Raw genomic sequence first — 16,578 nt, forward strand, 5'->3', positions numbered from 1 at the left:
CCCAGGGAAGTGGTGGAAGTGCCATTCCTGAAAGTACTCAAGCAGCATTTAGATGTAGGGCTTCAGGATACAGTTTAATGTTTGTGGTAGTTGCATTATGGTTGGACTCAATGACCTTGGAAGTCTTTTCTAACCTTAATGACTCTATAATTCTTAGATTTCTTAAATTACCTACTGAATCAAGACAGGAAACCAAAGCTTCTAGAGGACCTGCATACCTCCAGCATACCTATTTGTGAACATATGGGCTGAGGACGACTGCACCCTGCCCCTTACAGCGTCAACAACCCCCCTTCTCTGGGACAGATATCCGAAAAGTTCGGGGCTTTTTTGGCTCCCACGGCTCAGTTGCTCCGACAGACTTTGCCGGTTCGACAACATGTGGCGGGCCTGACGGCGGGCAACACCGCCGAGCCTCCAGGTCTCCTTCAGAAGCCCCGGCGAAGGGAGGGCGGCATCTTCGGGAAGCGAGGCCGGAGAGCCGACACAAGAGCCCCAGGACTTCCGTAGCCTCCTTCCCTCTACCCGTTAGCGGTTCCAGCCCCGCTCCCGCCACCTCAGGGCGCCAAGGGCGAGGTGAACACCCGCCCCCAAATTCAAGCGCAGAAAAATGCCTGAGAGGAGCAAGAACCTCGCATGCGCACAAGGCCCCTCAGCCCCCGCCGCGGGCTGGCTCCCGCCCTCGGAGCCATCCCTGCTGCGCAGCCGCCCTCCCCCTCTCTCCGGAGCCGCGGCTTTCCGGCTAGAGAAGAAATAGCCGAGGGGATGCGCTGCCGAAACCGCTCCGGGTGGCAGCGCAGGCCGCGCAGGTTCATCGTTCCTTCCCCTGCTCTCCCCCTTCTCCTGCGCGCATGCGCCGCACGCTCCGGTTTCCTTGGCAGCTCTGGTTGTTTTCGGCCAAACCACAGGCACGGAGCTACGGAGGGGAGGCGCAGGGCGAGGGAGAGACCACTGGCGGGGGGGGGGGAGACAGCACCCGGACGGCCGCCCCTGAAGCGGACGGGGCCGACGTAAGTGATGCCGAGGGCGTCGCGCTGCGGGAGGGCGAAGGGGAGCGGGGCCACCTCTGGAAGGTCCCGCGTCTCGGGCTGGGAAGCTGCGTGCTGCCTGAGTCCCGCCGGGCGATGCCGCCCCGCAAGAAGCGGGTAGGCTGCGGGTACCCCTCCCGGCCGCCGGTCCCTCTCCCACTGCCGGGGGTAGCGAGGGCTCAACCGGGGGCACTCGGCAGCCGTTACGGAGGGCGCGGGGCGGCGGCCGTTGGCGCGCGTGGGTGGGTCGCTTGGGAGCCCGGAGACCGAGCAGCGGCGGGGCCAGGGGGCGGCTGGAAAGCGGGCCGGTTCGGTGTGCGGGGAACAGCAGGAGTTGGGTCCCGCAACTGTTGTGGTTGCGCAGGCTTAGCTCCGGGGGCTGGCTATAAGGCGGCCACAGGGAGGCCAGTGTGGCTTTCGTCTTCTGGGTCGAGTCCAGCGTAGTGGCACGAAGCAATGCTGCGTGAAGCCACAGTCCCTGGATTAGTTAATTTTTTCCTCCCTCTCCCTACGATCTTTGTAGTTTAAGCAGCTGAGAATGCTGCAACCAGTTTTTGGCTCCCTCCCTAGAAGGAGGACGTCAGGGTGATGGAGCGAGGCAATGAAGCTGATGAAGGGTGTGGAGCACAGGTCCTGCAGCAAGCAGCTGGGGGAATTGGGGTTGTTTAGACTGGAAGAAAAAGAGGCGGAGGGGAAACCTTATTGCTCTCTACAACTACCTGAAAGGAGGTTGTAGTGAAGTGGGGGTCAGCTCCCCATAAGCAATTGATAGAACAGGAGGAAATGGCCTGAAGTTTTGTCAGGAGAGGTCTAGATTGGATATTGGACAAAACCCCTTCACCCAAAGGGTTATCAGACGCTGGAACAGGCTGCTCAGAGAGGTGGTTGAGTCACCATCCGTCGAGGTTTCTAAAAGGCACGTAGATGTGGTGCTGAGGGACATAATTTAGTGGTAGGCCATGACAGCTAGCAGTATTTTAGGTTAGAAATTGAACATGATCTTAAAGGTCTTTTCAGACCAAAATAAGCCTAAGATGTTATGGTCCGCCTGTATCCCACAGCACGTGATGGTACAACAGTGCTTCTCCATGCCTGACATGCTAAGCCCCACAGCAGTGATGCCTCCCTCACATGAGGAGTGTGCAATCTGCATGTTAAACACAACTGATCCCATCAGTCCAGTTATGGCATGTGCTGGGGATGTTCATCTGTATCTTTGTTGTTTACCATTATTCCTCTATGCAAAGCAAAATGCCACTTCAGAAATCTGAATACTTAAAGTGATCTCTTGATGAGAACCCATTTTCACAATTATGAAATTATTTAAAGCAGAAGCTAAAATGTAGGAGACATTAAAAGTCAGCCTTATTTCCTTATGCAGACCTGAAATCCATAGTTTTGCCATCAGGACAGAACAGCGTTCAGCCTTCTTCCGACCTATGTGAGGTTGGCCAAATCTTCTAGGAAAAAATGACAATTACTCTTAAGCAAAAGCTTTCTGATGCATTACTGATAGAGAACTCAGAAAGCACCAGCATTTTAAACATCCTTGTAAATTAGTATAAAAACACGGTTTTTACAGGTACATCTGAACTGGTGGAAAGCTGCTGCACTCTTAGTGGTGTTTATTTGTTTTAGACAAGTAGGTGTGTATTTACAAGGTAATAAAGTTGTCTGTCAGTTTTCTGGACTTAAAAGAATGAATTTTTATTAAAAAAGAATGGCTTTTGATGTCACCTTTATAATTAGCGAAGAGAAACAGATTAGACTCTTCTTTTATTGAATAATTCTGACTTAAATCTTTGTCAGATTTCAAGGTACTGATTCCTAGAGATAGCTGAATTAGAAACCTACAAGTAAAACCCAGGATTTCCCACCATGATTGATATCTTCTAAAAGACAAGAAGAAAAAAGGATTGATGCTCTCCTTGTTCTTAGCCACTGAAAATTACATTTGCTTTTTGAGAAACAAGAAAAATGAGTTTAGTTCACAAAAATCTTGAAGTGATACATAATTTGTCAACTCAGTTTCCTAATTGGTCCTAATTTGTTGTTTGGTAGAGAATATTTCCCATATTATGGATGCAGAATATAGCCATTCAGTGAGTGTTGTAAACTTCTGTAAAAAAGCAAGAATTTAATATGATGATATTTATAAAATACAAATGGAATAATAGGGAAGAGCAAATTAGATGATTTTCAAGAAATATTTGGGCTTTGATACTGTTTTCCTCGTTATTCCTGATGGCTGTAGTGTGTCACTGTTTCAAGTGTGTATTTTTGCCATTCCTGAGTTGCTTTATATTAACTAACCTGGAAGAAATAAAATCTGATCAGGCAAAAGTACATTTTACAAGATTAATCTTAATGACATCAGAGATTATTCAGATTGGGGCATTATGGTTGCTGAAGTCTGATATACGATTAAGTCTCTCCTGCTTTAAGATGAGATTAAACTCAGTAAACAGCCTTGCTCTTACCTTGTTGATTAATGATCTATATTTACACAAGTCTGATAGTTGCTTTAATGTACCATGTCACAGGTCATGTAATTCTAAATTTCAACTGGGTAGAAAATAATCGTACTATCATCAGAAGACTTTATTTCTTAATTTTATTGCCACAAGAGGATTGATGTCCTGAATAAATAGAAAATTATGCACTTTTTGGTGAATATGGCAAATCTGTGCATTTTGCAGAGTGCTGTGGTAGACGTGAAGTGAGTCTAGCCTTTGGAAAGTTGTTTGTTCCATTATAAGCAAAAGTGTCTGCAAAAGTAATTTACCTACAGATTTTCTGTCCTGTGATTTATTTAACCTTTGACTACAAAATTACTTCCATACTTGAAGCAGATGTTTGCTTTACTTACTTTGCTGTTGACTTCTATATTGTCTGTCTGTCATATTTTTCTTTTTAAATTTAGGAGTACTTCAGCATTTCATTTGTTGTTTGTCATTAGTTTTTCTCAAAGGTGGTTGAAATGACTGAACTAACAATAAGAAACTTTTCCATGTTTCTGCAGTCCTCGGTGATACATTTCAGGGATCTGCTTTATTTTATAACTGTATTCAGTTTTCTGCTCTTTAAATTTGTATTTTCTAGCCAATTGTGAATCGACTACTTGAAAAGCAGCACTTAATGACTGAATTACTTTTAAAATGTCCTTTTGGTAGAGGTAGAAATTGCAAAAGCAGCTTTATTTTTCAATATTTTTATTTTTATTTCTCAGTTTACTGTAAGGCTTTGCTTTACCAGTCTAAACAAATTTTAGTTAGTGAAAATATTTGTGTTTTGTCAGTGACAGAATGAAACATATTCCAAAACTTTTTTTTTTTTTTTTTTTCCCTTCCTATGAAGTCCCTTTATGGTCATCCTTGCTCACTTCAAATAACCTTAGTTTGTTGGATATCTAGTATAAAGGCCTTGCTGGATACCTAAAATAAAGTGCTTACATCTGGTAACTGACTACTTATCACTCCTATAGTCCAAAACCAACCCTAACACTGCTTTTTTTTCTTAATTTGGTTTGGTTTGGCTAGTCAGCAGACAAAAGTACTTTTACGTAGCAGATGTTAAATAACTGGAAAATATGTAGACTGTAGGAGACAAGGAAGCAGTAACACTGTGAAAGGTATGAGAGGGATCTGAGATCTTGGTAGTACAGGTGCTTGGGGATTTAAGTGTAGCCTTTATCTCTTTTCTATGCTAGTTAGGTACATGTTCCTAAAAGTAAGTTTTTGGTGTTGAAGCCAAGAGTTGTGTTCTGCCCTCTTTAATGCTGTTAAATTCTCTTAGCCCTGATTCAAGAGTGGCTGCATGTAAACTGCCTATTAATCCATACTAACTCCTAAACTGTACTTGGGTGAGTGGTGGGTGGTTTGGACCAAAATGGTGTCAAGGGTAATGCAACCATATAGCCTGACAGTATTTAATGCTGTGTCTTAATTTATTAGTTGGGCTGCCCAGTGACTGTGAATTAGTGGTGTTTAACAGAAGGTGTTACCTAGGGATATCAGGGAGGCAGGTACAATAGTTCATAGCATGGAATGCTCAGGTGAATATAATACAATCGTAGAAAGTTAGGTTTCATTAGTTCTACTGTTTACAAAACAGCTTTTTGAATTAAAGGTTTTTGTAAAACATTCTGAATTTTTTTGATGGAAAGATAAAGCCGTGTAATATTTTAATTTGCCTTCAAGCTTTGTTTGAATTTCTTCTGTAGGCTTTTTTTTCCACAATCAGGAGGGCCAAACCTGTTTTCTTTGGAGAAATGAGTTTCATGTCATTGCTTGTCTGCTTTATGTGACATAAAAATACTTTTTCTAAATAAAAATATTTAGACATTTGTAACAAAGTTTGCTGGCAGATTTTAATCTTTGCATTGAAAAATATCAGCTGGCTGCAGTGTGACTTCCTTGATAATGATGTCAGGATAGGAACACGATTAGAAAGGCTTCAATATAAATGGTTTAGTGGGACATTGTTATTTAAATAAACTGCAGGTTATTTTGGAAGGCTGGAGGATGACAGTACTGAAGTATTCGCCTATTGCCTGGAAATATTTAGCTAATTGAAATTCTGTGGTGTTGGGTTTTATTTACTAACAAGTAATTAGTATCAGATAGACACTGAGAATCCTGAGCTGAAATCTGATGGCAAGGAGCTTGTAATAATTTAGACAAGTAGTCTAGAAGTAAATATTTTCCTAAAAGATCTGTACTCATCCTCGGTATTAATTTAAAATACATTCAGTTGTTAGCTTTAAGTCTATGAACCAGTTATGTTAATGAAAGTTGTTAATTATTTTAAATAGAATGCTGAATTCTGAGGAGGAAGCAGCTGGTGTGTTGAGCCACTTCTGAGGACTGAAAATGCCAGCAGGTAAGAATATGTTTTGTTTGATTTCCATTACGTATTTTATAGTCAGAACTAGATGAAAATGATAGGAGTTACTTCTGTTAAATGTTGAATGCTGTTGGTTCTGAGTCCATGTTACAGCTGATTTTCAGAGTGCTGACTTTTTTAAAATTTATTTTAAATTTGTGAGCTTTTGTAAAAATTGTAATTACAGTAGTAAATATTCCATAGATGAGGATTCAACAGCCTTTTTCAGTGGTGCACTAGACTGCATCTTTAATTCTTAACTGGAATTTAAGTATTACCTCAAAGGAGGTAGAACACCTGCTTCAGGGGCTGAAATGCTGCTGATAGCAGTATCATGGTTCACAGAAAGGCAGAGCCTCTCAGCTGCAGCTCATTTCAGACTTGTGCATCATCCTGACACTTGCAGATCTGTTTCGGGGTGGTGCTTCTCTTTGTTCCAGACATGGTAAGAACTTGGAGCTGCTGCTTCTACTGGAGATGGTGTATTACATTTATTATCACTGTGCTACTGTTTATAAACATTAAGGGCAACAATCTGTCCTCTGCTTTTGCTAGCCATGGTTTTGTATGGGCTCCTCAAAAGGTACTTCAGGAAAAAGAGTACACAGTGCCATCCTCAGCTACAAGTAACAGCCTGGTGTGTTTGTACAGCGTTGCTGAGTTATCCTTCTGTGGCTTATGTTGTCAGTGGAAATTCCTCAGTGAATATCAAGCAAATTTCTTGGTAAAATTTCTGTGATAATACTTATCTGTTGTGATTTTAAAGGATGATTGCATGCTTCCTTAGCAATGGTGATTACTGAGCTTGTGAATAATACTTTAGATTTCTTTTTGCAGTTGAAAGTGAGGCAAAGGCAAAAACCAAAGTTCGTTTTGAGGAAATATTCAGAAGTCATGCTGGCCTAACAGACACAAAGAAATCAAAGAAAAAGAAGTTTACCCCTCAAGAGAACATTGCGGTGAGTTTGAACACATGTAAGTTCTGTTGCTTTGCTTAGTGGAAAAAAGATCAGAGTAATATATTTTAGAAAGGAGATGTAAGCATTTTTTTTAAAAGAAGGAATATTTCTGCACATATTATTTGTTCTGATATGTGTTTTATCATTGTTTATGTACCAGCAATGCATCCTTACAGTTTTAAGGTATGTGAGAATTCTATAGTATATAATTTTTTAAAAAGGAAGTGGCACATGCAGGCATGCACTTATTTAAAGTTTGCCAGCACTTCTTTTTTTATTCACATTCTTCTGAATAGTTTTAAGATTTACAAATTCAATATTGACTTTAGTGTGAGCTTGATGGGCCAGTAGAAGTATGGCTCTAAAAGTATTTAATTGTGGCAGTATTGCACCTCTGTAATACATCTGTGAATTGAGAATGGATAAGAATTTATAATAATATAATAGATAATCATTAGCTTTATTCCATCTCCTAAAAATTACTGTTAAAAGAATAAGATTTTACATTATTAAACAACATTTAAAAGTTGTTCGTTTATTTCAGTTTAAACTCATCAGTCAGCATATTCCTCCATGTGCTAAGGATTGTGTACAAGTGGTCCTGTGTTTAAATGTCTACTTAGGTAGTATACATAAATGAAGATTTGTTCTAAAGATTTTGGGTTAGTTTGTGACTAGCAATTTGGGAATGGTCTTATTACCTTGACCTTATGGTTAGATGGCATTTTTGTGTAAAATCTTTCTTTAAAGGATTTAAAGGACCCTCAAGAGATTCCTCTGAGTTATGGATCATATTGTAGCTTTTTTCCTGAATAGAAGAATAAATGTTTAATATGAGTCCTATGTATCCCACTTATTAACTTACAATATTTGTAATTTCAAAAGAAAGTAGTTTCCTTGAAAGACAAATGTTCTGGTTTAAATATTTTCCACTTGTTGGGTTTTATTTTGTCAGTGTTTTTGGTTTTGTTTTTTTTTTTTTTTTCTACAGTTACATCCATAGCAGATTCTGGAAATGAATTTTCATTCCTTAATAGTTAATTATGATGAAAGAGTGGCATTTTATAGAAAATCAGAATGTTACATTGTATTTATAATTAATGAGTATATTTTTAATAGTTACAGTTTGTATATAGATCATTTATATATTTATTAATTGCATGCTTGCCTGCTCTGCTGTGTGTGCCCATCACCTGGAGAGCCTGCTTGCAGAGAAGGGAAGTAGCTTGACTTGTAGAGGAGGAAAGGATGATGGCAGAGGGGCAGGGTGATAAGACAGATATCACAAGTGATAAGACAGAGAAGCTTGTAATGGAGATTGAGATAGGCATCAGCTGTGGCCAGTGAGAGGTCTGCTTTGTTGTTCAATAGCCACAGGTGCAATGAGGCCTAAAGGCAGGCTTGAAAAAAAGCAAGCAATTGAAACACAGGGAGTGAATTTGCTAGTATCACTTCCAGGGCTAATGGTCACCATATTTTTTACCATTTGTGCCTCCTATTATAAGATGCTACAATTGAGGCAAACATCAGACCAGGCAATGCTCAGACTGTTTGGCCTAGATAGACTGATCTGTCTAAAGTGAGCATGAAAATTATTTGAGTATTACTTGACTCGATCTAAATATCATGGTAGGAAAGAGAATGTTATACTCAGAAAATGTCATTGAGGTTTTCTTTCAGCTGAAAAGCAAGATCCCTTTATGGAGGCAAGAATTTCTTCCCTAGACTGTAGTCTGACCAGCTTTATAATACTGGGATGGGCATGCATTGGCAACTAAGGTTTTGTGTTCAAGGCAGGACTGTGACAGATTTATCCATTTAAAGCTTTTTACTTCATCCCTCACTGAGTCTGTTCCTTGCCTTGATAATAGCCTGAATAGACAGATTGGAACTTGGGGTTCCTTGAGGGTACAGGTAATTGGAATCTACTTCTGGGCTTGAAAATTCTTTCATTCTTTTAGGTAAGGTGGATATTTTTCAGGTTTCTTCTGACTACTTCAGTACTTTGCTTCTGTCTTGAAAGCTTTAAGGCTGTAGAATTTTCCCAGACTGTTTCATAGCTTTTTTTTTTCCACAAGCTAACAGGCACTGCTTAATTTTTTGAGCCTGTCACTGTTTTTTTGGGAGATCTGGTAATAGTTGACTATATAGTTGATCTACAGATTTTCTCAATGTTTTATGTTAAAATCAGATTAAACTTCTCCAAGGCCACCCTGTCTGTAAATTAAATTTCTTCTAGCTTTGAGAGTTTACATTTTGTAATTTTATGTGAACAACAGCAGTAAAATTTTTTCTATAGTTCATTTTCTTAAACATCCCACCCAACTAGCCAGTAGCATGAGCATATTCATTACCAACTCAGCTGTAAGAAAATGTTGTTTTACAACCAGTACAAAGCAGCCCTTCAGTGAGCTGGGAACATCCATTCCAACTTAGAATCATAGAATTGGCTGGGTTGGAAGGGACCTCATAGATCATCGAGTCCAACCCTTGATCCACTGTTGCGGTTGCTAGACCATGGCACTGAGTGCCACGTCCAGTCTCTTTTTAAGTATCTCCAGGGATGGAGAATCCACCACTTCCCTGGGTAGCCCATTCCAATGCTTGATCACTCTCTCCGTAAAGAAATTCTTTCTAATATCCAACCTAAACTTCCCCTGGCACAACTTAAGACCATGCCCTCTTGTCTTGTTGAAAGTCGTCTGGCAAAAGAGCCCAACCCCCGCCTGGCTACACCCTCCTTTCAGGGAGTTGTAGAGAGTGATGAGGTCTCCCCTGAGCCGCCTCTTCTTTAGGCTGAACAGCCCCAGCTCCCTCAACCTCTCCTCATAGAGAGGAGGTGTACCTGTATTATGGGAAGAGGTTCAGGTAGCTCTGTATATCTGGCTCTAACACCTTCCAAATACCCTCAGCAAAAGCACTTGACGGGTTTTCTGGTTCCGCTCATGCATAGATGAGGAGCCTTTTTTATAAAGGAGTAAGGAGTGTTGCCCCTGCTGTCAGCTGTGGAACAAGAAATGGCATGTGACATGACTTGGGCTGAGCTCATTGTCTTAAGAGCCTTGTTTGTCAGCCCACCCACAAGGTTCTTGGCTGATTCCTATCCTCTCATGTCTTATCAAGCCAATAGTGCAAGTAGATCTGTTCCTGATGTGGCCAGTAGAGCAGTTTTGAAAAGGAGCCTTCACATTTGATCCATGCTTTAAGCTGAGGAGGTCAGGTTCAGGTCAGCAACCTTCTAGAGTTACTCCAGAGACAGGCCTATGCTCTGAGCTGCTTTTCCAGCCTAACTGCTTCTTCTAATTCAAGTATGTTTATATATAAATGATTACTCTTAACTGATTCCGTTTGGTCCTGTATTCCAGATAATCTATACCTTGGCCTGAGAACTAATTGGAAGGTTTTTATGAACATCATGGCTTTTCCTTTATCTTTCTGTGACACCCTCCCATCTTTCCTCTCCGCTTAATTACATCATGTAGTTAAAACGTGGAAAAAGTAGCATGAGTTAAGATCATACAGGCTATGATCTGAAGAATTTATTTGAACTGCTGAAGCAGTATTGTGTTGCCTGCAGTATCTATTAATGTTCCTGGAATTTGCTGTAGTTTGAAATTGTGTTTTATTTCATTATCAGGTTATTCTGTATTTTTTTAATTGCCATTAGTGAATTTGCTATAATTAACTCTGTGCTGCTACTATTCATGATGCATACTTCTGGATGTATCTTTTTGTTTGTAGACATAACAAATAACAAGTCCTAGTAAATATTTTAAGCAAGTTTTTGCAGCAGCTTGGTTTCTTTGAGGAAATGGTTCTTGAATATCAGCAGGCAATAGGCAAAAATCAGTATGACCCTAGCTATTGGTTGTTATTGGGTCTTAATTGGTAGTGAATTTTAACCTTCATACCTTAAAGTCTGCAGTTAAAGCTATTCATAGAAATACAGAAAAGGGAGTAGACAATGTTAGAAAGCATTATTTTGGGGTGGTATTTTAGTATATACCAAGCTTGTTGCTTTATTTCCTTAATTTTTTATTTCCTTTACTCTATGCTTATTTTCAAGTTAACTGTATTAAATCTCCCACATCCTCTTAAATCACTGACTTATGAATAAAGACGATATTACTGGTTTATATAAGCAAGAAGGAGATGAAGGTACTAAGATAGGAATTTTCATTATTTGATGTTGAGATAAATTATTTTTAGATGCAGGATGCTAGAAATAGAGATACTTATCGAAAAGATATGTGAGTGACTTTAGATTTTTCTGATGTGTAAGATAGGCACACTTGCATGAAATTCTAAACACTTTTTAACTTGTTCTTTATTGGGATATAATAATATGTCCCTTAATATGTTGTTTAATAGGTAGCAAAAGTACATGTAGTGAGTACGTTTTTAAGCTTTGTCTTGGTTTTCTTTGTTTAAGCTTTGTTTTAGACATCAGGTAGAATGTAATGCAAGGCAACAAAGTGGATGAACCTCAATGACTTTATAGAAGTTCCAAAGGAACAGAGATCTTGTGTGTTGAGCTCCTTACAGAGTTAGGCCTTAGCTACTTGTGTTGTTTGGTGTTACAATGGAATCACAGAATAGTTTGGGTTGAAAGGGACCTTTAAAGGTCGTCAAGTCCAAAACCCCTAGCAGGGATATCTTCAACTACATCAGGTTGCTCATCCTGACCTTGGATGTTTCCAGGTATAGGGCATTATAACTTGGCATCCAGGAACAGAAACCTACTGAAGGAGGGAGGAAAGTTTACAATGTGTTTTCTAAAAACCATTAAAAATTGGCAGAATGCATGGAGAGACAAATGCATTAGCTGAAATTTATCTTCTCCCTTTACTGAATTTTACTACACTAGTCTCAGTAGAGTAACAAGTACTTGATGTAATGTGGTTTGGTTGTTTTGTTTTTTGAACTTCATACTTTTTTAAGAGTCTTGATGAGTTTCTGTTTTTCAGTTTTAACACTTTTAAATATGATTTTATCCTCAAACTTTGGCAAGCAGTTTTCAGTAAAAGAGACCTGAAATCTGTCTCAAACTTGCATTTTAAATAGGTGAAAGTACTTGATTTTGTGCTGTATGTAATCTTCATGGAGTAGACTTGGTTTCTTTTTGCCCAGACACAATGTTGTGGGGTTTTTTTCTGTGTGAGTTTTCTGTTGCCTTTCTATCTGTCACTTGTTCCTTTTAAACAAGAAAATAAATAAATCTTTGATTTCCTTCTACTTCATATAATGTTGCTAACAAAATAACAAAGTACTATGTTTATCCTGACAATGTAATTTTTAGTACAAGTATGTTTTATGTTTTTTCCCTTATAGCTTGACACCTTTAGAAGTAATATTGATCTTGCTAAGGAAAGTGTGAATGATGAAGCAATTATAAACAACACCTACAATCCTGAAGAAGAGAGTCCCCGATTTACAAAAAATAAAGTGAGAGAGAAAACTTCAATTGCAAAGAAAATAAACAATGATATTGTTAGTGGAGAGGAGATCAAGCAACCCAAGTCTAACAAGAAAAAAAAGAAATCACTGCTACAAGAACAGTTTAATGAGGAGAAAAATTTATGTGAAGATAAGTTGGAGAGTTTTGAGAAAAAGATTAATGATCTTCCAAAGAAGAAAACAAAAAGTAAATCACAAACAGATGTATCTCGTCAAGGAGGTGATAAAAAGATTAAAAATTCCTTGACTGAAGAGAAATGTCTAACTGAGTTAGAAGAGGAAGAAGAGCTAATTCAAGCTTATCAGCTGCATGTGGCTGAGGATGAGGCAGCTGCAATTAAAAAGAAAGTAAGGATGAAACTTAAAGAACAAATGTCTGAATTTGCCTCCAGTGTTCAAAGCCAGGAAGTTGTACTGAACAATGAAGTGGGCAAAAAGAAGAAAAAGAAGAAAGAAGTAGCAGTTTTAAATGAAGCTGAAACAAGGTACCATGATAAAAAATGTATACTGTGTGTCTGTAAAACTTAAGTGAAATGCTTGATTTTGTTCTAAGACAGGCAGAAGCTTTCTTGTAAACTGTACATATTTTGTAAGTGAAGATCTGGGTGATTGTTACGAAAAATTACTAAATACTTCTTCAAAATGCTAATGTTAAATGTTATTAACATTTAACTCACAAATTCTGGTTAACTTTTAAAGAAAAAAAACAACTCCATTGCTACCTACTATTATTTTCTGTTGAATTGGCTCTTAACTAACTTAAGATAATTATGCGAGTGTGGGGGTTTTTTTTGTTTTTTTTTAGTGAAGAGTGATGGCCCTGATCCATCAGAGGGTATTAGTTTATCATGGAATCATTGAGGGGCTGGGGGCTGAAGGCACCTTCAAGATCATATAGCTCCAACCCCGCTGCATGGGCAGGGACGTCTCCCACTGGACCAGGTTGCTCAAGGCCCCATCCAAACTGGCCTTGAACACTTCCAGCGAGGGGGCAGCCACAGGTTCCTTGGACAGCCTGCGCCAGTGTCTCACCACCCTCAAATAATACCTTAAATAATTTCTTTCAAATGTTTAATCTAAATCTACCTTCTTCAAGTTTGAAACCATTTCCCCTTGTCCTCTCACTACACAGCCACGTAAAAAGCCCCACCCCAGCTTTCTTGTAGGGCCTCTTCAGATACTGGAAGGTTGCTATAAGGGCACCTCAGAGCCTCCTTTTCTCCAGGCTGAACAACCCCAACTTCTTCAGCCTGTCTTCACAGGGGAGGTGCTCCAGCACTCTAATCATTTTAGTGGCTCTCCTCTGGACACACTCAAGGAGCTCTGTGTCCTCCTTATGTTGGGGAGTCCAGAACTGGACACAGTGCTCCAGGTGGGGTCTCACAGGAGCTGAGCAGAGGGGGAGAATCACCTCCGTTGACCAGCTCTCTGTGCTGCTTTTGTTACAGATAAAAACCAAATCTTATGATGCATAGCTCTCTTCACATGAATGGCTTGTAGATCATCTGGAAATCAGGGGTTAACTAAAGGGTAGAGAGAAATAAAAAAGGCAAGGCACTAATGTTGAGGATATGTTATAATGAGCAATTGCATCCATATATGAAGCAGAATGCAGTTGTTGACAATAAACCCTTATGCTGCAGTGCAATGTCCCTTTCTGAGCTACAGCATCATCCAGAAGAAGATGGCAATGAAAATCAGTCCTTGGAAAGACTTCTTGCCTCAAAAGGACAAAAACTGGAGGAAAGCATGGAAGAAAAGAAACCTAAAGCAAAGAAGGTTAAAAAGAAAACCAGAAAAGGTCTGCCAACAAAATATTAGAATGTTGTACTGCTTTATCTAAAGCCCTTTTTTTGTTTGTTTGCTTGTTTTTTTGTTGTTTCATGCACAACAGCAGAAGTATTTGTCCATAGTAGTAACGGAAAAGGAATTGAGCTGTTAATGTTACTTATGTTTCTTAAGTTACTTAACTCTACTTTTGTTTTTCTAATTCTGAGGCAAATTTGTAATGAAGTTAATTTGATATATGTGTCTAAAATTTTAAACTCATTTATTGTAAATAGTTTTGAAATTGATATAATTAAGAGGGGTTTTTAAAGCGTAGTATAATATTACGTGTGTGGTGTATTTTTAAGATGCATGTTCTAATTGTCACTATAATTTTTCTCATTTTTACTTACTTTTAAAGTGTGCATCACCACTATATTAACTGGATGCTCAATTCAGGCACGTGGAATAGATTTTGATGCAATGCATAGCCAAATTGGAGAATTTATTTCCTCAAATGTTGTGGAGACCAGAATGAGAAATTAGATTAAAAGTAGAGATTACAGATACTGATGAGGAGTAGGTCTTGGCTATCTGATAAGTGTAGTCGTCTCACCATAACTTCAAAAGAAGGAAGTTCTGAAAACAGTGTTTGGTAAATTCAGGGAAAATGCACATGAAGAAAGCATAAGTTTCTGCTTACCTGTTTAATGTTTTCCTTAAAACAAACAAGGAAATGTTACTTGAAGCAGTAGTTCAGAGCAGGATATTGAACTGCATGGATTTTACATCGTTGTAGCAAAGAGCCACCTATACCAACTGATAGGAAGACCTCTGATTTAAAATTAAGATGTTTGCTAGTAGGAATATATTAATATAAATTCATGTCAGTGCTCATAAATACATAAAATGCTGCATATTTGGTTACTTTATTTTAACCTGTTACATAAAAACCACCTTAAATATTAATACTTTACTATAGATTGCTAAAACAGGACAGAGTTTAACTACTTTAAACAGTCACGAGTGGAACACAGTAACCTGTATTTACTTTGTACCTAGTTCTAGAAGAAAACACTGAATTTGCTGCAGAAAATGATGAGGAAATGAGGAATTCAGACATTTCAACTCAGTCTAAACTTGGTTTTGATGATGATCTTGTGTTGGGAGTTTATATCCATCGATCTGACCGACTTAAAACTGATCTCCTGGTGTCTCATCCCGTAGTTAAAATCCATGTTGTTGATCAGAGAAGTGGCTTATACATCAAGAAGGATAATAGGTGACTCTTAATACTTTTTCTGTTATTAATTATAAGTATAAACACATTGGTTTCCTAGAAAGTTATGTATGAAAATGAAAATAATGCTGAATTTTAAGCCTGCCAGTTTACTCATTGTTTTTCACATCCACAATAATGCATATATCTGCCTACCATAAACTAGAGTGGTATTTTTAATTTCTTTTTGGCACTTTTAAATGCTCTGCACTGCTGTTTTGCTATTGAGGCCCACCCATTTATAGCACAGTTTATTGTGCATTCTTTTCAGGGAGAAAATTTCCCCCAAGTCTCAAAAATAGGTAGAAGATTAGAACCATTAAGCAAAAGTATTGTATCCTATTGGTGTCTGCCTTTTCTTGTAAAAACTTTCAAAATAATGAAGTTTAGTCCTCCATATTTCTGATCACTTCAGTTACTGGTTTCTACTGCTATTATACATAATTTTCCTGAAAATAAAGTTCGAGCATTGTTTATTTAACCAGTAGACTTAAAAATTCCTTAAATTTTGAGTGGCTTTAGAATTTTGCCTCTAAAATCATACAAATGGTATCTTGATGTTTCTTTGCTCTCAGTAATTGAAAATACTTTTTTGTTTGAGTTTTTTGTTGGTTCTTTTTTCTGAGGAGCAATAACAATTTTAACTTTCAAACAGCAGGAGGAAAGTTTCATCTTCTGAAGAAGAACAAATAGAGGACATTCTTCCTAATATGACAAAACCATATGACTTTAGACAATCTAAATCAACAATTCCAGAGTGGGAGGAGCAAGTCATATTTAATGAGCGTTTTAATTATTTTATTCAAAATACTGAAGAAGGCCCTCGGGTAATCCTGTTTTTTGAGGTAAGGTTAAATATTTTACACCCAATTTCTGCACATTAGGAATTTTTTTTTTTTTTCAACAGCATATATTTGACAGGTACAGATGCTTTATTTCAGTTATATTATGAGTTAGCAGCATAGCCTCAGGTTACAGAATTAAGTGGAGATACCAAAATGTGGTGTTGGTGATTGTTAGTAATAATAAACACTTTTAATCGGAAAAAAACTTCAAAACCAAAAACATTTTGAAAAGGCTGGTAAAATAATGTCAGATCAGAAGCAATGGCACCACATATAAAGAGTATCAGTTTTTTCTTTTCCATATTCACAGAATATGTCAGGGGTTAGAAGGGAGATAATCTGAAAATCATCTAGTCTGA

General features: G+C 38.6%; 1 protein-coding gene across 1 annotated transcript in view; it reads left to right on the forward strand.

Moving 5' to 3' along the window:
• Positions 1-968: 968 nt before the first annotated feature.
• Positions 969-16,578, forward strand: part of AHI1 (Abelson helper integration site 1) — an 89,207-nt gene continuing 73,597 nt past the window's right edge. The window contains exons 1-7 of the mRNA XM_030447614.1: positions 969-1,010; positions 5,842-5,909; positions 6,750-6,871; positions 12,203-12,813; positions 13,972-14,129; positions 15,158-15,377; positions 16,030-16,219. Of these exons, the coding sequence (XP_030303474.1) occupies positions 5,900-5,909; positions 6,750-6,871; positions 12,203-12,813; positions 13,972-14,129; positions 15,158-15,377; positions 16,030-16,219 (1,311 nt within the window). The 5' untranslated portion in view covers positions 969-1,010; positions 5,842-5,899. The remainder of the gene's footprint in view (positions 1,011-5,841; positions 5,910-6,749; positions 6,872-12,202; positions 12,814-13,971; positions 14,130-15,157; positions 15,378-16,029; positions 16,220-16,578) is intronic.

This window comes from Calypte anna, chromosome 3 (assembly GCF_003957555.1).
Source record: "Calypte anna isolate BGI_N300 chromosome 3, bCalAnn1_v1.p, whole genome shotgun sequence".
Taxonomy (NCBI): domain Eukaryota; kingdom Metazoa; phylum Chordata; class Aves; order Apodiformes; family Trochilidae; genus Calypte; species Calypte anna.